The sequence below is a fragment of the Oncorhynchus gorbuscha genome, linkage group LG24 (genome assembly GCF_021184085.1).
Source record: "Oncorhynchus gorbuscha isolate QuinsamMale2020 ecotype Even-year linkage group LG24, OgorEven_v1.0, whole genome shotgun sequence".
Classification (NCBI taxonomy): domain Eukaryota; kingdom Metazoa; phylum Chordata; class Actinopteri; order Salmoniformes; family Salmonidae; genus Oncorhynchus; species Oncorhynchus gorbuscha.
The window spans coordinates 53497992-53522214 of record NC_060196.1 but is presented as its reverse complement, the minus strand read 5'-3'; the positions used below and the strand labels follow the sequence as shown (position 1 = coordinate 53522214).

Genomic DNA, 24223 nt, shown 5'->3' with positions numbered 1-24223 from the left:
AAGTAGACGGAGCCATAACATGGTTTGTAACGGTGAGCATCACCACCGTGGGTTCGTTAACCTGGCTACTTTGACCCCCGTTCCCGACACACACAGGCGCGCACATGCAAAAAAAAAAAAAAATGTAATGCACGGTCTGCGCTTATTTTAATTTACTATGTGTCTCTTAAAAGTGTGGTGTGTACTAGTACGCATGTCTTGCTACTACGGAGAACAGTGGACACCAGCTCTCAAACTCTCAAGGAAGACGTTGTCCTCATCCGTCAGATACACACCATCCCTACGGTACAAATGCACAAGATAAATTACACAGGTTGTAAACAATCCTTTTCAGGCGCCACCTTGTCATTTGAGAAGCTAAGAAACGTGTCAAGTTGGCCCAAGTGGAGCTGACAAACGACCTATGCTTATTAATAAGCACACAATACGTTGCACACTATCAGTATGTATGTATGTTCTGTTCCAAATCTGTGAGTACTCCCATCTGTTTTCATATATGTACTGCCATTTGGGAATTTGTGCTGTTTTAGTAGAGTTGGACAGCTGTGGAAAGGGAGAGACCTAGTCAGTTGTACAACTGAATGCATTCAACTGAAATGTGTCTTCCGCATTTAAACCAACCCCTCTGAATCAGAGAGGTGCGGCGGGCTGCCTTAATCAACATCCACGCCATCCACGCCCAGGGAACACTGGGCTATCTGTCTTGCTCAGGGACAAAACATATTTGTACTGTTACTGACCCTATGCTCCTACCCGCCAGGCTACCTGCCACTGTGTACAGCATTACTAAGCACGTTTGCAGATAAAGGATTTACAACACCTATCCATTGTCAGTTTTGTAAATATGTATTGTTTTGTACTTGTCTAATGACTTTATTAGTGTGTCACTAGTTACCAAAACTGCTATTGATGAGCCACAGGTTTATACAGGATTTCTTTGTTCAAGCCCAGTGCGCTACCACACCTTATTCTACTAGCATTCTACTACTAGCATTCTACTACTAGTATTCTACTACTATCTCGGCTGTTCGGCCTCGGCGGTTCATCGAGACCTCAGCGGTTCATCGAGACCTCAGCGGTTCATCGAGACCATCCCTGAATTGTACAGTGCCGTCGAAAAGTATTCAAATCAAATCAAATTGTATTTGTCAGATACACATGGTAAGCAGATGTTAATGCGAGTGTAGCGAAATGCTTGTGCTTCCAGTTCCGACAATGCAGTAATAACCAACAAGTAATCTAACTAACAATTCCAAAACTACTGTCTTATACACAGTGTAAGGGGATAAAGAATATGTACGAGTGATGGTACAGAGCAGCATAGGCTCTACAGTAGATGGTATCGAGTACAGTATATACATATGAGATGAGTATGTAAACAAAGTGGCATAGTTAAAGTGGCTAGTGATACATGTATTACATAAGGATGCAGTAGATGATAGAGTACAATATATACGTATGCATATGAGATGAATAATGTAGGGTATGTAACATTATATTAGGTAGCACTGTTTAAAGTGGCTAGTGATATATTTTACATAATTTCCCATCAATTCCCATTATTAAAGTGGCTGGAGTTGAGTCAGTGTCAGTGTGTTGGCAGAAGCCGCTCAATGTTAGTGGTGGCTGTTTTAACAGTCTGATGGCCTTGAGATAGAAGCTGTTTTTCAGTCTCTCGGTCCCAGCTTTGATGCACCTGTACTGACCTCGCCTTCTGGATGATAGCGGGGTGAACAGGCAGTGGCTCGGGTGGTTGTTGTCCTTGATGATCTTTATGGCCTTCCTGTAACGTTGGGTGGTGTAGGTGTCCTGGAGGGCAGGTAGTTTGCCCCCGGTGATGCGTTGTGCAGACCTCACTACCCTCTGGAGAGCCTTACAGTTGTGGGCGGAGCAGTTGCCGTACCAGGCGGTGATACAGCCCGCCAGGATGCTCTCGATTGTGCATCTGTAGAAGTTTGTGAGTGCTTTTGGTGACAAGCCGAATTTCTTCAGCCTCCTGAGGTTGAAGAGGCGCTGCTGCGCCTTCTTCACGATGCTGTCTGTGTGAGTGGACCAATTCAGTTTGTCTGTGATGTGTATGCAGAGGAACTTAAAACTTGCTACCCCCTCCACTACTGTTCCATCGATGTGGATAGGGGGGTGTTCCCTCAAGTCCACAATCATCTCCTTAGTTTTATTGACGTTGAGTGTGAGGTTATTTTCCTGACACCACACTCCGAGGGCCCTCACCTCCTCCCTGTAGGCCGTCTCGTCGTTGTTGGTAATCAAGCGTACCACTGTTGTGGAGAGGGCTCAGAACGCACCCTTGTGGGGCCCCAGTGTTGAGGATCAGCGGGGTGGAGATGTTGCCTACCCTCACCACCTGGGGGCGGCCTGTCAGGAAGTCCAGTACCCAGTTGCACAGGGCGGGGTCGAGACCCAGGGTCTCGAGCTTGATGACGAGCTTGGAGGGTGCTATGGTGTTGAATGCCGAGCTGTAGTCGATGAACAGCATTCTCACATAGGTATTCCTCTTGTCCAGATGGGTTAGGGCAGTGTGCAGTGTGGTTGAGATTGCATCGTCTGTGGACCTATTTGGGCAGTAAGCAAATTGAAGTGGGTCTAGGGTGTCAGGTAGGGTGGAGGTGATATGGTCCTTGACTAGTCTCTCAAAGCACTTCATGATGACGGAAGTGAGTGCTACGGGGCGGTAGTCATTAAGCTTAGTTACCTTAGCTTTCTTGGGAACAGGAACAATGGTGGCCCTCTTGAAGCATGTGGGAACAGCAGACTGGTATAGGGATTGATTAAATATGTCCGTAAACACACCGGCCAGCTGGTCTGCGCATGCTCTGAGGGCGCGGCTGGGGATGCCGTCTGAGCCTGCAGCCTTAACACGTTTAAATGTTTTACTCACCTCGGCTGCAGTGAAGGAGAGTCCGCATGTTTTCGTTGCAGGCCGTGTCAGTGGCACTGTATTGTCCTCAAAGCGGGCAAAAAAAGTTATTTAGTCTGCCTGGGAGCAAGACATCCTGGTCCGTGACTGGGCTGGTTTTCTTCTTGTAGTCCGTAATTGACTGTAGATCCTGCCACATACCTCGTGTCTGAGCCGTTGAATTGAGATTCTACTTTGTCTCTATACTGACGCTTAGCTTGTTTGATAGCCTTGCGGAGGGAATAGCTGCACTGTTTGTATTCGGTCATGTTACCAGTCACCTTGCCCAGATTAAAAGCAGTGGTTCGCGCTTTCAGTTTCATGCGGATGCTGCCATAAATCCACGGTTTCTGGTTAGGGAATGTTTTCATCGTTGCTATGGGAACGACATCAACGCACGTTCTAATGAACTCGCACACCGAATCAGCGTATTCGTCAATGTTGTTATCTGACGCAATACGAAACATATCCCAGTCCACGTGATGGAAGCAGTCTTGGAGTGTGGAATCAGCTTGGTCGGACCAGCGTTGGACAGACCTCAGCGTGGGAGCCTCCCGTTTTAGTTTCTGTCTGTAGGCAGGGATCAACAAAATGGAGTCGTGGTCAGCTTTTCCGAAAGGAGGGCGGGGCAGGGCCTTATATGCGTCGCAGACCCACCTGGACAAGAGGCATACCTATGTGAGAATGCTGTTCATCGACTACAGCTCGGCATTCAACACCATAGTACCCTCCAAGCTCGAGACCCTGGGTCTCGACCCCGCCCTGTGCAACTGGGTACTGGACTTCCTGACGGGCCGCCCCCAGGTGGTGAGGGTAGGCAACAACATCTCCTCCCCGCTGATCCTCAACACGGGGGCCCCACAAGGGTGCGTTCTGAGCCCTCTCCTGTACTCCCTGTTCACCCACGACTGCGTGGCCACGCACGCCTCCAACTCAATCATCAAGTTTGCGGACGACACAACGTGGTAGGCTTGATTACCAACAACGACGAGACGGCCCACAGGGAGGAGGTGAGGGCCCTCGGAGTGTGGTGTCAGGAAAATAACCTCACACTCAACGTCAACAAAACTAAGGAGATGATTGTGGACTTCAGGAAACAGCAGAGGGAACACCCCCCTATCCACATCGATGGAACAGTAGTGGAGAGGGTAGCAAGTTTTAAGTTCCTCAGCATACACATCACAGACAAACTGAATTGGTCCACTCACACTGACAGCGTCGTGAAGAAGGCGCAGCAGCGCCTCTTCAACCTCAGGAGGCTGAAGAAATTTGGCTTGTCACCAAAAGCACTCACAAACTTCTACAGATGCACAATCGAGAGCATCCTGGCGGGCTGTATCACCGCCTGGTACGGCAACTGCTCCGCCCTCAACCGTAAGGCTCTCCAGAGGGTAGTGAGGTCTGCACAACGCATCACCGGGGGCAAACTACCTGCCCTCCAGGACACCTACACCACCCAATGTTACAGGAAGGCCATAAAGATCGTCAAGGACATCAACCACCCGAACCACTGCCTGTTCACCCCGCTATCATCCAGAAGGCGAGGTCAGTACAGGTGCATCAAAGCTGGGACCGAGAGACTAAAAACAGCTTCTATCTCAAGGCCATCAGACTGTTAAACAGCCACCACTAACATTGAGTGGCTGCTGCCAACACACTGCCATTGACACTGACCCAACTCCAGCCACTTTAATAATGGGAATTGATGGGAAATTATGTAAATATATCACTAGCCACTTTAAACAATGCTACCTTATATAATGTTACTTACCCTACATTATTCATCTCATATGCATACGTATATACTGTACTCCACATCATCGACTGCATCCTTATGTAATACATGTATCACTAGCCACTTTAACTATGCCACTTTGTTTACTTTGTCTACATACTCATCTCATATGTATATACTGTACTCGATACCATCTACTGTATGCTGCTCTGTACCATCACTCATTCATATATCCTTATGTACATATTCTTTATCCCCTTACACTGTGTATAAGACAGTAGTTTTGGAATTGTTAGTTAGATTACTTGTTGGTTATCACTGCATTGTCGGAACTAGAAGCACAAGCATTTCGCTACACTCGCATTAACATCTGCTAACCATGTGTATGTGACAAATAAAATTAGATTTGATTGATTTTAAGTTAGAGTAACAATGATCCAAGGTTTTTCCGGCCCTGGTTGCGCAATCGATATGCTGATACAATTTAGGGAGTCTTGTTTTCAAATTAGCCTTGTTAAAATTCTCAGCTACAATGAATGCAGCCTCAGGATGTGTGGATTCCAGTTTGCAAAGAGTCAAATAAAGTTCGTTCAGAGCCATCGATGTGTCTGCTTGGGGGGGGGGGGGGGGGGGGATATATACGGCTGTGATTATAATCGAAGAGAATTCTCTTGGTAGATAATGCGGTCGACATTTGATTGTGAGGAATTCTAAATCAGGTGAACAGAAGGATTTGAGTTTCTGTATGTTTCTTTGATCACACCACGCCAGGGGCGTATGCCATAAGGCATACGCCCCCGCCCCTCTTCTTACCAGAAAGATGTTCGTTTCTGTCGGCGCAATGCGTGGAGAAACCCGCTGGCTGCACCGCCTCCGATAGCGTCTCTCCAGTGAGCCATGTTTCCGTGAAGCAAAGAACGTTACAGTCTCTGATGTCCCTCTGGAATGCTACCCTTGCTCGGATTTAATCAACCTTGTTGTCAAGAGACTGGACATTGGCAAGAAGAATGCTAGGGAGTGGTGCACGATGTGCCCGTCTCCGGAGTCTGACCAGAAGACCGCCTCGTTTCCCTCTTTTACGGAGTCGTTTTTTTGGGTCGCCGCATGGGATCCATTCAGTTGTCCTGGTTGAAAGGCAGAACACAGGATCCGCGTCGCGAAAATCATATTCTTGGTCGTACTGATGGTGAGTTGACTCTGATCTTATATTCAGTAGTTCTTCTCGACTGTATGTAATGAAACCTAAGATGACCTGGGGTACTAATGTAAGAAATAACACGTAAAAAAAAAAAAAAACTGCATAGTTTCCTAGGAACGCGAAGCGAGGCGGCCATCTCTGTCGGCGCCTGTCGTGGACCCTTTGACCTTTTTCCACATTGTGAAATTACAGCTTTATTCTAAAATCTATTACATCGTTTTTTACCCCTCAAATCTTCACAATACCCCATAAAAACAGTTTTAAAAAATGTAGCAGTGAAGTCTCACACTTACATTAGTATTCAGACCCTTTACTCAGTACCTTGGCAGCGATTACAACCTTAAGTCTTCTTGGGTATGACTTTACGAGCTTGTAAAGCTGTATTTGGGGAGTTTCTCCCATTCCTCTCTGCAGATCCTCTCAAACTATCAGGTTGGATGGGGAGCATCTCTGCACAGCTAGTTTCAGGTCTCTTCAGAGATGTTCGATTGGGTTTAAGTCCGGGCTCTGGCTGAGCCACTCAAGGACATTCAGAGACTTGCCCGAAGCCATTCCTGCGTTGTTGTGTTGGCCGTGTGCTTAGGGTCGTTGTTCTGTTGGAAGGTGAACCTTCGCCCCAGTCTGAGGTCCTGAGAAATCTGGAGCGGGTTTTCATCAAGGATGTCGCTATACTTTGCTCCGTTCATCTTTCCCTTGATCCTGAGTAGTCTCCCAGTCCCTGCTGCAGAAAAACATCCCCACAGCATGATGCTGCCACCGCCATGTTTCACCATAGGGATGGTGCCAGGTTTCCTCCAGACGTGATGCTGTGCGTTCAGGCCAAAGAGTTCAATCTTGGTTTCATCAGACCAGAGAGTCTTGTTTCTCATGGTCTGAGACCCTTTAGGTGCCTTTTGGCAAACTCAGTGTGCTGTCATGTGCCTTTTACTGATGAGTGGCTTCCGTCTGGCCACTCTACAATAAAGGCCTAATCGGTGAAGTGCTGCAGAGATTCTTGTCCTTCTGGAAGGTTCTCCTATCTCCACAGAGGAACTCTGGAGCTCTGTCAGAGTGACCATCGGGTTCTTGGTCACCTCCCCGACCAAGGCTCTTCTCCCCCGATTGCTTCTTCCATTTAAGAACGATGGAGGCCACTGTGTGCTTGGGGACCTTCAATGCTGCAGAAATGTGCTTGGTACCTTTCCCCAGATCTGTGCCTTGACACAATCCTGTCTTGGAGCTCTACGGAGAATTCCTTCGGCCTCATGTCTTGGTTTTTGCTCTGACATGCACTGTCAACTGAGGGATCTTTATATAGACAGGTGTGTGCCTTTCCAAATCATGTCAATCAATTGAATTTACCACAAGTGGACTCCAATCAAGTTGTAGAAACATCAAGGATGATCAATGGAAATAGGATGCACCTGAGCACAATTTCAAGTCTCATAGCAAAGTGAATACTTATGTAAATAAGGTATTTTTCTTGTTTTTAATAAATTTGCTAAAATCTGTTTTCGCTTTGTCATTTACTGATTGGCTTACATTTGTTTTGTTTACCTTTAAAATCAGTAGTTAATTAAATAAATGCATATAACTACATGAATTCTGTTGCCATTTGTTGTATAATCCAGTTTTTTTCTGGATCAAAAAGGGCCTTAGGTGTTGGGCGGTGGCAGTGGGGGCAGCAGAACTTTTCCAACATTTTAGAGGCCACCCATATTTTAAAAAAAAGCCTTTATCAGTTGTATAGTACATTTCCTGAAATTCTACACATTCTACCACGTAGTCGCAATTCTATGCATTTTCCCATGGCTAATGCGGTGTTCTTTTGCTGAAACGTAAAAATCAACACGGTTAAATTAATAGTTTTTTAAATTTAATTCCCCTGATTGTTAAGCTTTTATTTTGGTGAATCTTATAAAACAATATATAGGTCCATTTTCTTTTCTACATACTTTTATTTGTTTTTTTGTCTTAAGTTTACACTGAAAGTGTTTTTCCATAATAATATCGGCTTAGGCGGGCATCCCAATGGTTTATATGGCAGACAAATCCCTGGTATCATCACCTTCCAATGTAAAAACCATGGACATTAAAAACAGAAGTAGGCATTGGTCTGAAGCTGAAAAATAAAAGGACATTTTACATGAGCACCACCCATGTGCTACGAAAAGTTTTCAAAGACACAGCTTTGACCCACAGTAGCTATGTTGGTATATTGTACTTCCAACCATGTGTAGGCAGGATCCTTTGGGTGGTGGACCATTCTTGATAGACATAAAAAAAACAGTAGCGTTGCAGTTCTTGACACAAACCGGTTCGCCTGGCACCTACTACCATACCCCATTCAAAGGCACATCAATACATTTGTCTTGCCCATTCACCCTTCATGTCTCAAGGCATAAAAATATTTTCTTAACATCTCTCCTCCCCTTAATCTACATTGATCACTGATTTGAGTGGATTTATCAAGTGACATATGGGATCATAGCATTCACGTGGTCAGTCTGTCATAGAAAGCGCAAGTGTTCTTAATGTTTTGTACATCTCTGACAAGGACCCTCACAGAAACAGTCAACTAACTCACAAAAACATGACAATCAGTTCGTTATGGTACCATCTTGGTAGTGGTGCCGCTGGTGGGTGTCATTTCCCTCTGGTTCTCAGGGCTGTGTTCTTCCTGTTGTGAACTCACAGAGGCCTCTGTCCCTGGGCTGCCCGCCTGGGACGGACCACTCACATGTCCACAACCAGCCCAGATAATTTGCAGTTGTGTTCCAAAGCAACACTTGTGTGTTCTTTTACAAGAATGACTAGCTATATTCAGCTGGGTTTGATGTTGTGGATAGGAGAAAGAGAGAGAAGGGGATTAACTAGGGGAGTTAACCTAACCTTAGTGTCTATGATGGCACAGGTCCTTCAAAAGAAAATATGAGGGGCCAGCTCTGGCCCAACCAGATGTGGTTAGTAAAAGGCAGGCTACATTTCTATGAGACAAACCTGTTCCATACATAGGATTCCGTAGTTCCATAAAAAGCCAGTGACATTCTAATCCCAACCCGACCAGCGTGTGGAGGAAGGCATTCCGTCCTTCCCGGTCATAACCACCAGGGAAGGGTTGAAGGTTGAGTGTTCAGCCCTATCCAGAGTTCAGAGGGAACGCCACCCGCAGGGCTGGAGCTGGAGGAGCTGCCACCACACCAAGTTACCCATTGTGGCCACATCATTAGTATGGAATGTGGAGCTGGGAACACCAGAACCCCAGTTTGTTTACTGCTGGGAGTGTGAATATACAGTACACAGAGTCAAGCCCAAGTCCAACCCAGGATGATCAGTACAATGTCCCACGTCTGTGTCTCATAACACTCTATTCCCTCCATCAGTGTTTCCCAACCCTGGTCCTCCAGTACCCCCAACACTGCACAGTTTCATTGTACCCCTTGACAAACACACCTCATTCAACTCACTGAAGGCTTGATAATTAGTTGACAAGTTCAATCAAGTGTGCTTGTCCAGGGTTACAATAAAAATGTGTACTGTTGAGGGTACTCAAGGACCAGTGTTGGGAAACAGTTCCCTACACAGTGCACTACTTTTGACCAAAGCCCTGTGGTTGGTACCTATGGGCCCTGGTAAAATGTAGTACACTATATAGGGAAGAGGATTCCACTTGGGACTGAGACTATAACGGTTGTAAGAGGTTCGGAATGCCTCTAACAACAGTTAAAAAACAATTGGCATACTTATAAAGTGTATAAAAGTCAGTCCAGTCCTGAAAGAAGAGAGGGCATGCTGGGTGTGGGGTAGGTCATAGTCATGTTTTACAGTTTTGGACGTCTCCAGAAGAATGTATGACACAACCGACAAATGATTTCACAGCATTACTTTGGTTTCCTGTTACAAGTGGGGTTTTTTGTTGTTGATTTTTTATATATTTTTTTTTACATGGGGACATTGTCTGGCTGTGTTTTTACTGCTGTTGGCCTAGGTAGCTTCTTCGTAATAGCATTTTCCAACTTTATCGTGGTTGAGTTAGTGAGCAGCGAGTACAGGCTTGGTGGGGTTGGCGTTAACCCCCTGCGCTAGCTAGCACTACGCCAGACAGTCCCCTATTTGGAGACAGGGTGGGTCGAAGAAACAGCCATCATTAAAAAGCACCACACACAGATATGGAATGAATTATCTGTCAACCCTCACACAATAGGAAAACAAATTGAAGGGGGGAGCTGCAATTCCTGGGAGGTTGTCAACTGCCATTTTTACTGTGGGAAAGAGGGTTTTACGACTGGTTTAATATATTTTACAGCAATACAAAAGAGTGCCGCTGACTGTAGTGGTTTTGCATATGGGTCTTTATGAATCCTTTATTATGGACGGCTTAACAGATATTGCCACTAAATTGCTGCCAGGCAGCCTCACTCACTCACTCTATCCTTCCTTCTTCACCTCCCTCTCCAGTCTTTCTCTGACTAGCCCACGTCACCCCTCTCCCACTCCTTCCTCGACTTGGAGGGCCTGGTACTAGTGTGAACGGAAACGTAATCAAAACAGGTGCTATTGCCACCATTTTGTAGTCATCCCTGTAGGCGACTGACCAGTCAATTCAGTGCTGATATTAAACTACATACCATACAGTAAAACATCCCTAAAGTATGACTATGGCTTGGGGAATAGAGATTTCCATGGCTGTCATAGAAGAGTAAGGCCAGGGAATAAAGTTCTTAAACAACATGTAAAGGGTTGGTCCCTTGTTTCATGAGCTGAAATAAAAGATCCCAGAAATGTTTCATATGCACAAAAAGCGTATTTCTCTCATTCTGTGCACACATTTGTTTACCTCTCTGTTAGTGAGCATTTCTCCTTTGCCATGATAATCCATCCACCTGACACGTGTGGCATACCAAGAAGCTGATTCAACACCATGATCATTACACAGCTGCACCTTGTGACGGGGACAATAAAATGCCACTCTAAAATGTGTTGTGTGACAAAACTGCACAATGCCACACATGTCTCAAGTTGAAGGAGCGTGTAATTGGAATGCTGAGTGCAGGAATGTCCACCAGAGCTGTTGCCAGGGAATTGAATGTTAATTTCTCTACCATAAGCCGCCTCCGTCATTTTAGAGAATTCGGCAGTACGTCCAACCGGCCTCACAACCACAGACCACGTGTATGGCGTTGTATGGGTGAGCGGTTTTCTGATGTCAATGTTGTGAACAGAGTGCCCCATGGTGGCGGTGGGGTTATGTTATGGGCAGGCATAAGCTGACAAGGAACACAATTGTATTTTATTGTTGGCAATTTGAATGCACAGAGATACCGTGACGAGATCCCGAGGCCCATTGTCGTGCCATTTATCCGCGAAGGAGATGTGTTGCGCTGCAGGAGGGTATTGGTCACACCAGATACTGACTGGTTTTCTGATCCACACGCCCACCTTTTCTTTTTTAAAGGTATCTGTGACCAACAGATGCATATGTGTATTCCAAGTCATGTGAAAAATCATCATATATATATATATATATAAAACACACACACACACACGACTGTAACTCAGTAAAATCTTTGAAATTGTTGCGTTTATATATTTGTTCAGCGTATTTCATAAATGTATATTTTTCTCAATACGTCCTGAACTTTTCATACTGTACAGTTACTACAATAATTTACCTATTCAGACCAAGTTACACTGGCCTTTGTCCTGGTGCTGAGTAAAAAGTTCAAATCTCCAGTCAGCAATACCTCATGACTGTGGAAAGACAAAGCCACCCTCATTTTATATGGCTGGGGCCCTTACTTCATATCTGACAGTGTCCCCCAGGCTCAGAACATATTAAACTGAGGGAAACTAGCCAACACTGAGTGAGTAATCTACAGACCCTCGTTCCCTCACCTCCATGTTATTAAATTCACATCCATGTCTATCAAGTGTTACTGCTTTGAAATCGTACGTTGTTTTCCTGGTAAGAATCTGTAGTCAATGTGTATAATTACATCTACTTCTAACGGCTACTCTTCATCACCAAAAGGAGAACAATTAGGGATGACTTTCTACACCAGGGATCCTCAACTGGCGGCCTGTGGGCCAAACTGGTTTTCAGAGACAATACATAAGAAACTGTGAAATCAGCTGTAAGTGATTTTAATTTAGGAACACTTCCCAAGTAATCCCACGGATAATAGAGAGAAGTGATCGTAAACAAATGTAACCAAGGTATGACAAAAGATTATGTTTTATTATATCCGTTTGGGCTTCTTGCAGTCAATTTGCTTTCTAGAAATTATTTGTAATTATGTTCCAGCCCCAACCCCCCCGACCATCCACTCAAGAAAAAAAATTGTCCGCGGCTGAATCTAGTTGATCATCCCTGTTCTACATAGTACTAACATTCACAACCCAAGTAAAGTCTTAGCCTACTGTTCTCTGACTGACCGTGGAGAACAGCCAGCTAGCCAGAAGTTAGAAAAGACAAAGACTATTTAAGTCTAAGATGGATGAGGGGAAAAGGAGACCGGCTATAGGAAGCTATCTGTGATTGATTTATCCTTCTAGATGTGTGCCAGAAAGTAAGTATGGCCTGCCCCTCTCTCTCTCCCTCCCTCCCTCACTCACTGACACTTCCTGGAACACACAGTCATTATGACATCATGGCTCACACTTTCAGGACGATTTAAGCGGTCAGTTAACTACTGACTCAGAAACAGGCACAATAAAGAAATAGAGTGCCAGCAAGACAGTTTGCTACTGACTAAGAAAAAGGCAAACTGATGAGCTAGCCAAGCAGCAGCTGAGTCAGAGATGTTACTACATCACATGAAAGATGAATAGGGAGTTAACACTGACCTGAGACCAGCCATTGGCCAGTGGGAGATGCACTGATGGAACGCACCAGACTGCTGTGGCCAATGTACACCTGTTGAGAGGACACATCATTATGATTGGTACTGACTTAACTGACTTATTTCGGATCATCACCCCACCATGTGACATAGCAAGATTTTCTAACAAATACATGGAAGTATTCCATCTCAGGTAACTCAAGCTAGCAGTAAAATCAGATAAAAAAAAACATAAAACAACATCTCAAAGAGGACTATGAAAAGACACACACACACACTACTCTTAGTAATGTAGTATTGTAATTGTGTCATGTAATAGTGGAGAAATGTACATTTGTATAATGCACATTGTTTTATTTGATGTAACGTAGTTATCCTGTTTAGGTCCCAGGAAGAGGAGCTGCGGCCTTGGCAACAGCTAATGGGGATTCTAATAAAATAATAAATTATCCTGTATTTTAAGGCTTATCCAGAAATGACAATTAGACAAAACATGTAAAGCAATTTTCTGAGAATGGTGCTGGATCATTTGACATAAAGAAGGGGACAAGTTGATGAAAAAGCTTTAAACAAAAAGGTTCAAATCCAGGCATGTCACATGATTGCGCAAAATACAGGACAAAATATATTCCCAGCAGTTCCAGTGGTTGACCTACCAGGGACATGGTGGTGGGGAAGGGCTGCAGGTCCTTGGGTTTGGGCAGCTTGGGGATCAGATCTTCTGGATTCACATTCACCTGTGGAGACCAAGTGAGGTGAATAGAGTTGAGGAACGTGTTGAGAACCACCTGACCATAGATGGGTCCTTCAAAATGAGCTGCTTTTCTTTATGAGCATCTTCAAATCAATGTCCTATTTATCCAGACATTCAGGCAGGGTCTGTGGTCTCACCCTCATCTTGCGTTGGCGGGGACACAGGTAGAGGTCGAGGCAGCGTTCAAATCGCTCGTGGATGAAGCGGGAGAAGGCGGGCACGGCCCTCAGACAGGAGTGTTTCTGGGGGAGGAACGGGAGCTTCCTGTCCTCTGCATCCTGCTGTTCCCACGCCATTCTCTGACATGGAGATAAAGAACAAATGGTGGGTGAGTATACTAATGACTGGCTTGTACACTGGTTAATGATTGGTCTGTGTACTGTGACTATAGTTACAAGGAGGGAACTCGGGACCAAAATGCTACAGTTGTTCTATGCTACCAATTGATCTGCTGCAGTACATTTTTAGCCAAATTACTAAGAGAATGAGGTCATTCATGATGTTGCAAAAAAACATCTGTCCAAGTATGTGTGTGCAGCAAATACTTTCATAATTAGTCATAATGAACTATTTACCTCTTCCTCTGTGAGCAGGTACTCAGGTGGAGGGTTGTAGGACTCCTCGTGTCCGGGCAGCCTCATCTTGGGGGCAGGGACGTGCATCTTGTGGCGCCCCAGGATGGCGTTGGGGTCCTCCTTGGCCCACAGGTCGTAGTACTGAGGGGTGGTCTCTTTGGGCTTACGGGGCTTGATCCAACCCATCTTTATGGCATGGACCAGCTTCGAAACCTGGGACAGAGAGAGAGGACAACAGTAGTGGTGAAACCTAAGTGTGTGTGTTCCCACAAATAATAATAATAATGTCAAAAAATGAATAGAAGGTATCGAAGGTATTTGGTTAATAAAGAGACAGTTTATAATGCAAGGGGAGTCTCTAATGGTATTGGTGGGTTAATAATGCTACGGTTTATAATGCAAGGGGAGTCTCTAATGGTATTGGTGGGTTAATAATGCAAGGGGCGTCTCTAATGGTATTGGTGGGTTAATAATGCTACGGTTTATAATGCAAGCGTGGGGTCTGTAAGCCTCCAATTTCAGAATCCCCATTTTAACTAAATGTCACCTTTGCTTGCACTTCAACTATGAGGGGATCATTACATTACAATGCCACATGTGGGTGCAGTTAGGAGTCAAACTGTAGGTAATGTGAGCATTTTCATTTTACTCCCACTATTTACTGTTAATATAAATACAGATTTACAGCATAAAACAAAGATGTTGAGTGAGCAGAGAGAGAAGAACAGAGGGGTATTGAGGGGGGGGAGAGAGGGGGCACAGATACAGAGACACAGAGAGAGAGAGAGAACAAGAGAGCAAGAGAGAACAAGAGAGCGAGAGAGAACAAGAGAGCGAGAGAGAACAAGAGAGCGAGAACGAGGGAGAGGAGAGAAAGAGAACGAGAGAGAGAAAGAGAACAAGAGAGAGAACGAGGGAGAGAGAACCTTCTCCTTCTCTATGAGCGAGGGGACGAAGCTCCGTTTGTCCTGGGGCCTGTTGGTCACCGGATGGATCATGACCTCATTGGTGAAGAAGTCCACTGACGGCTAAAAGAAAAACAGAGTTTATGAGAGCGAAAAGGAGAGAGATACACACTGCTCAAAAAAATAAAGGGAACACTTAAACAACACAATGTAACTCCAAGTCAATCACACTTCTGTGAAATCAAACTGTCTACTTAGGAAGCAACACTGAATGACAATAAATGTCACATGCTGTTGTGCAAATGGAATAGACAACAGTTGGAAATTATGGGCAATTAGCAAGACACCCCCAATAAAGGAGTGGTTCTGCAGGTGGTGACCACAGACCACTTCTCAGTTCCTGTGCTTCCTGGCTGATGTTTTGGTCACTTTTGAATGCTGGTGGTGCTTTCACTCTAATGGTAGCATGAGACGGAGTCTTTACAACCCACACAAGTGGCTCAGGTAGTGCAACTCATCCAGGATGTCACATCAATGCGAGCTGTGGCAAGAAGGTTTGCTGTGTCTGTCAGTGTAGTGTCCAGAGCATGGAGGCGCTACCAGGAGACAGGCCAGTACATGAGGAGACGTGGAGGAGGCTGTAGGAGGGCAACAACCCAGCAGCAGGACCGCTACCTCCGCCTTTGTGCAAGGAGGAGCACTGCAAAATGACCTCCAGCAGGCCACAAATGCGCATGTGTCTGCTCAAACGGTCAGAAACAGACTCCATGAGGGTGGTATGAGAGCCCGACGCCCACAGGTGGGGGTTGTGCTTACAGCCCAACACCGTGCAGGATGTTTGGCATTTGCCAGAGCACACCAAGATTGGCAAATTCGCCACTGGCACCCTGTGATCTTCATAGATGAAAGCAGGTTCACACTGAGCACGTGACAGAGTCTGGAGACGCCGTGGAGAACGTTCTGCTGCCTGCAACATCCTCCAGCATGACCGGTTTGGCGGTGGGTCAGTCATGGTGTGGGGTGGCATTTCTTTGGGGGGCCGCACAGCCCACCATGTGCTCGCCAGAGGTAGCCTGACTGCCATTAGGTACCGAGATGAGATCCTCAGACCCCTTGTGAGACCATATGCTGGTGCGGTTGGCCCTGGGTTCTAATGCAAGACAATGCTCATGTGGCTGGAGTGTGTCAGCAGTTCCTGCAAGAGGAAGGCATTGATGCTATGGACTGGCCCGCCCGTTCTCCAGACCTGAATCCAATTGAGCACATCTGGGACATCATGTCTCGCTCCATCCACCAACGCCACGTTGCACCACAGACTGTCCAGGAGTTGGCGGATGCTTTAGTCCAGGTCTGGGAGGAGATCCCTCAGGAGACCATCCGCCACCTCATCAGGAGCATGCCCAGGCGTTGTCATACAGGCACGTGGAGGCCACACACACTACTGAGCCTCATTTTGACTTGTTTTAAGGACATTACATTAAATTTGGATCAGCCTGTAGTGTGGTTTTCCACTTTAATTTTGAGTGTGACTCCAAATCCAGACCTCCATGGGTTGATAAATTTGATTTCCATTGATCATTTTTGTGTGATTTTGTTGTCAGCACATTCAACTATGTAAAAAATTATTTAATAAGAATATTTCATTCATTCAGATCTAGGATGTGTTATTTTAGTGTTCCCTTTATTGTTTTGAGCAGTGTATATCACAAGCTGTGGAAGTTTAATAGACAGCCCAATTGACCGAACTAGAATCAGTGTACCACCAAAAGTCCAAGACAGGTAGCAGCTGATGACGACATGACTGACTGAAAGCCTGAGATTTTTCTTTATTTTACAGTTCTGGTGTTAAAAGTTTAAAAACACTTGTTTTTTCTACTGACAAATTTTATATTTTATTTTTTAACATTTGAGTTATTTTGCAAACGCTCTCACACAGAGCGACTTACAGTACTGAGTGCATACATTTTCATATATGTTTGTACAGGTCTCCCGAAGTGCCACGCTCTACCAACAGACACACGGGACCAAGTGACTCATCTGTCGCTTGCTTTGCAGTGATCGGTTTAGTTTACATGCTTCTGTAATCCCACTGGCATTAACACAAGACAGAGAGCTGAGGCATTACATCCATGACACCATCTAGGTTCCAGACACTACAGCAGGGCCTTCACAATTCAGTGTGTGTGTGTGTATGTAACCCAATTAAAACCTCTCCAGCAAACCCTGCTTATTGCAGTAAAGGACAACTCTTCCCTCTCCAGTTGTGGGTTCAAATACTACTTAAATTCTTTAACAGACTCAAGCATTTGCGCCAGTCTGCCTGCAGTGCCAGGTGGACAGGGTTTACAATTGTGGGACACTTGAATTGGTTCCATTGCAACAAGCAAGCTCATTCAGGCACAGCTAAAGTACCTGAAATGTATTCAAATTGTATTTGAACCCATGTCTGCTTTTGAAGGACTTGTTCTAAGTGGTGAAGAGAGCAGGGAGTGCAGACGAGGTTTGGGTTACGTTGAGAACATAAGTGGTTAATGGACTGAGGTCTAGTTTGCCCTCTCTAATGGCGGGTATGCTGTAGTCATTATCTGCTCAGTCATTGAACAGAGCCACCAGCCGCTGACGCGTCAAGTCAAAACTGGGTCATATTCCCTACACACCAAACAGGGGACGGACGAACTGAAACAGGGAGGGAATACTTAAAACGTTATCCAATAAGAAACGTTTTGCTACGTTTGGCCCTGATGAATAGGACCGTGGTGCCGAGCAGACTTGAGAGCAGTCATAACATGACCCGAGTCTTTACCTCGTACTCATTGAAGTTGACATCGCCGAACTGGCCCTTCTGAAGACGGTGCACCAGGTCCACCTGCTCGTCTGACAGACGGATGTCTGAGGCTGTCGTCTTGTCATGGACCGTACGCCTGGCGGGGAGGGAGCGAGAGAGGGACAGAGAGAGGGAGCGAGGGAGAAAGAGAGAGAAGCCAGGTCAGAAAACAGGTATACACATACGAGAGAGAGAGAGAGAGAGAGAGAGAGAGAGAGAGAGAGAGAGAGCTCATCCTTATCCTCTCCTCCTCATCTCACCAGTAGTCTGGGTTCTCCATCTTGTCCAGGAACTCATCCAGCTCGTCTTTGTTCCTGATGGGCTTAAAGATCTTCTTCCCGTCCAGGTTATAGCCGATGTGAGGGTAGTCCTGGTACCACTCCATGGGAATGTTGCCCACCGTGTTACGAATGTCCTGGGAGAGAAAGGAGGGAGACAGAGAGAACCGTGTCAATAACCGTGTCGAAAAACACTTGAGGACTAAATGTTTGTCTTAGCATTAGACAAGCTTGCACAAGGGCTGTTACAGTCCTTCATATCACTTTTCATAGAACCCCTCTGGCCTAGTGGAATACGGAGTGGATATTTGTACTCTGGGAATAGAGTTTTTCTTTACCCTCATGAATAGACCCTCAGGCTGGACTGGCCTGCAAACACTCTCACCCTCATCATCCTTTTCCTCCATTCTATGAATGCTATTGGCTGGATGAGGCCTGGGACGGTAAGGTGGGTGGAGTACAGGGCCTGGCCTGGTGGGTGGAGTACAGGTGGAGTACAAGGTCTGGCCTGGTGGGTGGAGTACAGAGCCTGGCCTGGTGGGTGGAGTACAGAGCAGGGCCTGGCCTGGTGGGTGGAGTACAGAGCAGGGCCTGGCCTGGTGGGTGGAGTACAGAGCCTGGCCTGGTGGGTGGAGTACAGAGCAGGGCCTGGCCTGGTGGGTGGAGTACAGAGCAGGGCCTGGCCTGGTGGGTGGAGTACAGAGCAGGGCCTGGCCTGGTGGGTGGAGTACAGAGCAGAGCCTGGCCTGGTGGGTGGAGTACAGAGCAGAGCCTGGCCTGGTGGGTGGAGTACAGAGCAGAGCCTGGCCTGGTGGGTGGAGTACAGAGCAGATCCTGGCCTGGTGGGTGGAGTACAGAGCAGAGCCTGGCCTGGTGGGTGGAGTACAGAGCAGAGCCTGGCCTGGTGGGTGGAGTACAGAGCAGAGCCTGGCCTGGTGGGTGGAGTACAGAGCAGAGCCTGGCCTGGTGGGTGGAGTACAGAGCCTGGCCTGGTGAGAAATCCAGCAGGTAAAATAACTCCATTATACGAGTTATTAAACCAAATGAGTACAGTCTGAAAATAGAGATTCCTTTGTATGAGGAATGACACACACGCTCGCACGTTCGCACACACGTTCGCACACGCACACACACAGACACACAGACACACACACACACACACACACACACACTCGCACACAGCTGAAAGCTCTCAGAAGTAGTGAGCCACTCTTTAATGTGGAGCCTGCACCTGTGAGTGATTTCAATAAAAACACCAGATCCAATTAGAAGGGATTGGGCAGAGGTGGCACGCTTTTTCTCACAGCCAGCTGGGGAGACCCTCCCACACACACTGTCCATCCTCAAAGCCCCACTCAACACACACACACAGAGAGAATGGGCATTGGCACCAACTCTAGCTCCAGGTGACCCTTGAGAGGTTGAGAAGGTTGTGTTGTTGCGACTACAGAAACGTGACAGTCAGGAAGCAGAAACAGAATAAATACTATTGTGATACTTCCTGTCTGGAAACACAATCTAACTGGCTGGTTGTTAATGGGTGACCTCTATAAAAGGTCACCCTGCCTTGCTAAGTCCAGACCTCTAGAGAGCTATCACGCCACCTCTGGAGACAGAACTACATGCTACTGCAAAAACAAAACATGTAGAATGATTCCGTGTGGTGGTTCACTGACTGTATGCCTGACCTTAGCCCTTCACCTAGCCTCGTCTCACACACACAAAACTCCACACTCAAACATGCACACACATTCTCCATATACACTGCTGCACTTCGTATGGGCTCCCGAGGGGCGCAGCGGTCTAAGGTGATGCATGTCAGTGCTAGAGGCATCACTACAGACCCTGGTTCAATTCCAGGCTGTATCACAACCGGCCGTGATTGGGAGTTCCATAGGGAAGCACACAATTGGCCCAGTGTCGTCCGTGTTAGGGTTTGGGCGGGGTAGGTCGTCATTTTAAATAAGAATTTGTTCATAACTATAGTTAAATATAGGTCAAACATTTTTTATATTTTTCAAATGTGTATTATTTACCCTGCTGACAGTCTTTGATATGAAATACTGCATTGTTGGGAAAGAGCTTGCAAGTCAGCATTTCACTGTACTGTTTACACCTGCTGTGTCCTGTGCATCTGATAAATGCACTGATTTGATATACTGTGTGCACAAAACATTAGGTACACCTGCTCTTTCCATGACAGACAGACATGACAGACTGACCAGGTGAAGCTTATTGATGTCACTTGTTAAACCCACTTCAAATCAGTGCAGATGAAAGGGAGGAGACACATTAAAGAAGGATCTTAAGGACCTCCCGGTCGCGGCCGGCTGCGACAGAGCCTGGGCGCGAACCCAGAGTCTCTGGTGGCAGAGCTAGCACTGCGATGCAGTGCCCTAGCCCACTGCACCACCCGGGAGGCCCTTATGTCTGCTATTTATAGAGTGAAGTGTCTTTGAACAGGGTATGGTAGTAGAGGCCAGGTGCACTGGATCTGTGTCTACAACTGCAACAACGCGGCTGGGTTTGTCACTTGCAACAGCTTCTCAATATTAGGAAGTTGTTCCTAATGTTTTGTATATTCACTGTCTATCTCCCCAACCCTAGCCTGGATCAGTTTCAATCTCTATGCCTAACCATAACATTCAAAACTGCCGGTCGAACATCCACATCTAACTGCATCCCTCACATTGATGTAGCCTGGTTAGCACTTAACCTGAACTTGTAGTACTAAGTTAGTGGACCATTCACAACATGCTAAAATGCACGAGGCCCAGACCCTCCACTTACATTTACATTTAAGTCATTTAGCAGACGCTCTTATACAGAGCGACTTACAAATTGGTGCATTCACCTTATGACATCCAGTAGAACAGTCACTTTACAATAGTGCATCTAAAATCTTAAAGCTACGGTCAACTGCTAGGCCCAGACCCTCCACTTTAAGCTACAGTCAATTGCTAAACTGTACGAGGCCCAGCCCCTCCACTTTCAGCTACTAAACTGAGGAGAAGCGAATGAGAGAAGGACCAGTCAGCAAGCCCCCCCACCACGACACAGTCCGATGGTCAACTCCAACCAACCCCAGTCCCCCTGGCCTGTGTCACTGTCACCAATGCCTCCCTGCTTCACTGGGGCCTGGAAGACTGGAGGAAAGAGAGAGTGTAACGGGGTCAACGACAGACAAAATGTTCCATTTGACGAGCTCCAGAATCACACATTACTTCTGGGCAAGAGAGACAGTGTTTCGGTCCGGGGGATCGAGTTTCGCCAAAGAGTGGGCTCTCACCTCCTCCAATGCACCGAAAGGAAGCCGGCGAAGCAAATGAGATTCAACAAGATGGGTTAGATTCATGATTTATGCATCATGGTTTCCGACGTGTTGCCAGAATGTTAACTCCTGTTTTCTTAACCTCAACTTTCAAACACAACCGTTTATTTTACTATGGTAAGGATGACTTTAATACATTGATATAACACTACAGGGACAAAGAAAAGCAAAGATGACAACCCAATAGGATTCAGCTGGAAATAATAGATTTTAAATAGACTTAGAACAAAATGATTTGATCCCAGGGTTGACAAGAGACGAGGAGTTAGTACGCCAACAAGCAACGAGAATCAACAAAAAACACAGAAGAACTGAGATTGCATACTCTACCCTCACACAGTCATGTCGCCAAGAACTATTCTTATATTGACTAACCAGGTTACTAGCTGGCTTTACTCAATGTTTTTTTTTATAGCACTTACAAAAGGCTGCTGGCTGCTGTTAGGACGGGATTTCAGGACTGAGTGTCAGACTGTTCTGATGGGAGTAACTGCTGGACTGGTCACTGCTGGACTGGTCACTGCTGTGGGCCTGAGAGGACTTTGACTGTCACAGCTGGACAGTGTGTGTATGTATGTATGTACAGTTGAAGTTTACCCACACTTAAGTTGGAGTCATTAAAAAACTAATTTTTCAACCATTCCACAAATTTCTTGTTAACAAACTACAGTTTTGGCAAGTCGAGGACATCTACTTTGTGCACGACACAAGGAATTGTTCCAACAATTGTTTAGAGACAGATTATTTTACTTATAATTCACTGTGTCACAATTTCAGTGGGTCAGAAATGTACTAAGTTGACTTTAAACAGCTTGGAAAATTCCAGAAAATAATGTCATGGCTTTAGAAGCTTCTGATAGGCTAATTGACATCATTTGAGTCAATTGGAGGTGTACTTGTGGATGTATTTCAAGGCCTACCTTCAAACGCAGTGCCTCTTTGCTTGACATCATGGGAAAATCAAAAGAAATCAGCCAAGACCTCAGAAAAAAAGTTGGAAAAAAGCTGGTTCATCCTTGGGAGTAATTTTCAAACGCGAGAAGGTACCACGTTAATCTGTACAAACAATAGTACGCAAGTATAAACACCATGGGACCACGCAGCAGTCATACCGCTCAGGAAGGAGTCGCGTTCTGTCTCCTAGAGATGAACGTACTTTGATGCAAAAAGTGCAAATCAATCCCAGAACAACAGCAGAGGACCTTGAAGATGCTGGAGGAAACCGGTACAAAAGTATCTATATCCACAGAAAAAAAGGAGGCCTATATCGACAGAACCTGAAAGGCCGCTCAGCAAGGAAGAAGCCACTGCTCCAAAACCACCATAAAAAGCCAGACTCCGGTTTGCAACTGCACATGGGGACAAAGACCGTACTTTGAGAAATGTCCTCTAGTCTGATGAAACAACAATAGAACTGTTTGGCCATATCGACCATCGTTATGTTTTGAGGAAAAATGGGGAGGCTTGCAAGCCGAAGAACACAATCCCAACCGTGAAGCACGGGGGTGGCAGCATCATGTTGTGGATATATTGAAGCAACATCTCAAGACATCAGTCAGGAAGTTAAAGCTTGGTCGCAAATGGTCTTCCAAACATACAATGAACCCAAGCATACTTCCAAAATTGACTTAAGGACAGGCTCTGTACACCACCAACCAGGCCAGGCCCTGTACTCCACCCACCATACTTCCAAATGACAACAAAGTCAAGGTGTTGGGGTGGCCATCACAAAGCCCTGACCTCAATCCTACAGAAAATTTGTGGGCAGAACTGAAAAAGCACATGGAGCAAGGAGGCCTACAAACCTGACTCAGTTACACCAGCTCTGTCAGGAGGAATGGGCCAAAATTCACCCAACTTATTGTGGGGAGCTTGTGGAAGGCTACCTGAAACGTTTGACTCAAATTAAACAATTTAAAAGCAATGCTACCAAATACTAATTGAGTGTATGTAAACTTTTGACCCACTGGGAATGTGATGAAAGAAATAAAAGATTAAATAAATCATTCATTCTCTCTACTGTTATTCTGACATTCCACAGTCTTAAAATAAAGTGATGTATGTATGTATGTATGTATGTATGTATGTATGTATGTATGTATGTATGTATGTATGTATGTATGTATGTATGTATGTATGTATGTATGTATGTATGTATGTATGTATGTATGTATGTATGTATGTATGTATGTATGTATGCATGCATGCATGCATGCACACTACTTTCAAAACGGTTCACCCGACAGTTGGCACTTTACCTATTCATTGTATCATTTCAAATCCAAAGTGCTGGAGTACGGAGCCAAAACAACAAACGTGTCACTGTCCCAATACTGTTGGAGCTCACTGTATTAAAACTTTACAAATTTCCGAGAACAGAGAATGTTTAGCCACCTCTATCCGTAAAAACATGATGCCAACACTTCTCACAGGCCTATGGGGAGAGACACAACATGAGGACGGGTGATGACAACTTGAAATAAGATAGGAGCCAACGGGCCAATCATAACTGAATCATGACTTATATGGTACTTGGTTCAGCTCCCAGTAATGGTATAGGGTGCTTCCAGGCAAACTGATGCATCCAAAACTCAGCTAAACTCAGCTAAACCAATGGTTTTCAAAGACAGCAATATGTCTGAGGAATGCAGCACTACCATCCAGCGGTGTACTTGTTGTATGTGTTTTGGTTTGAAACTTGTCTCAGGAAGTAAAGGAAAATCGTGAAACAAACAAACATCCAACTTAACCCATTCTGGGTTTAGAATAACAAACGGCCAAGAACTTGAATGGGACAGCATTTCCCATAAAAGCATTGTAGGCGTGCCTTCATCCACAGCGCCCATTATGCTGACCATGATGCCAGGCCGCCAGGGCTCATTTCCATT

The 24223-nt window shown here is 45.7% G+C and overlaps 1 protein-coding gene across 2 annotated transcripts in view; it reads right to left on the bottom strand.

Annotated features, from left to right (window-relative positions):
• The window catches only part of LOC124013064 (ribosome biogenesis protein bop1-like), a 98090-nt gene that overhangs the window by 9778 nt on the left and 64089 nt on the right, over positions 1 to 24223 (bottom strand). For both annotated transcript variants that reach the window (XM_046327206.1, XM_046327208.1), the window contains exons 4-10: positions 17987 to 18141; positions 17706 to 17823; positions 14924 to 15025; positions 13998 to 14210; positions 13560 to 13721; positions 13325 to 13405; positions 12673 to 12742 (exon numbers count right to left, since the gene is read on the bottom strand). In XM_046327206.1, coding sequence (XP_046183162.1) covers positions 12673 to 12742; positions 13325 to 13405; positions 13560 to 13721; positions 13998 to 14210; positions 14924 to 15025; positions 17706 to 17823; positions 17987 to 18141 — 901 coding nt within the window. The remainder of the gene's footprint in view (positions 1 to 12672; positions 12743 to 13324; positions 13406 to 13559; positions 13722 to 13997; positions 14211 to 14923; positions 15026 to 17705; positions 17824 to 17986; positions 18142 to 24223) is intronic.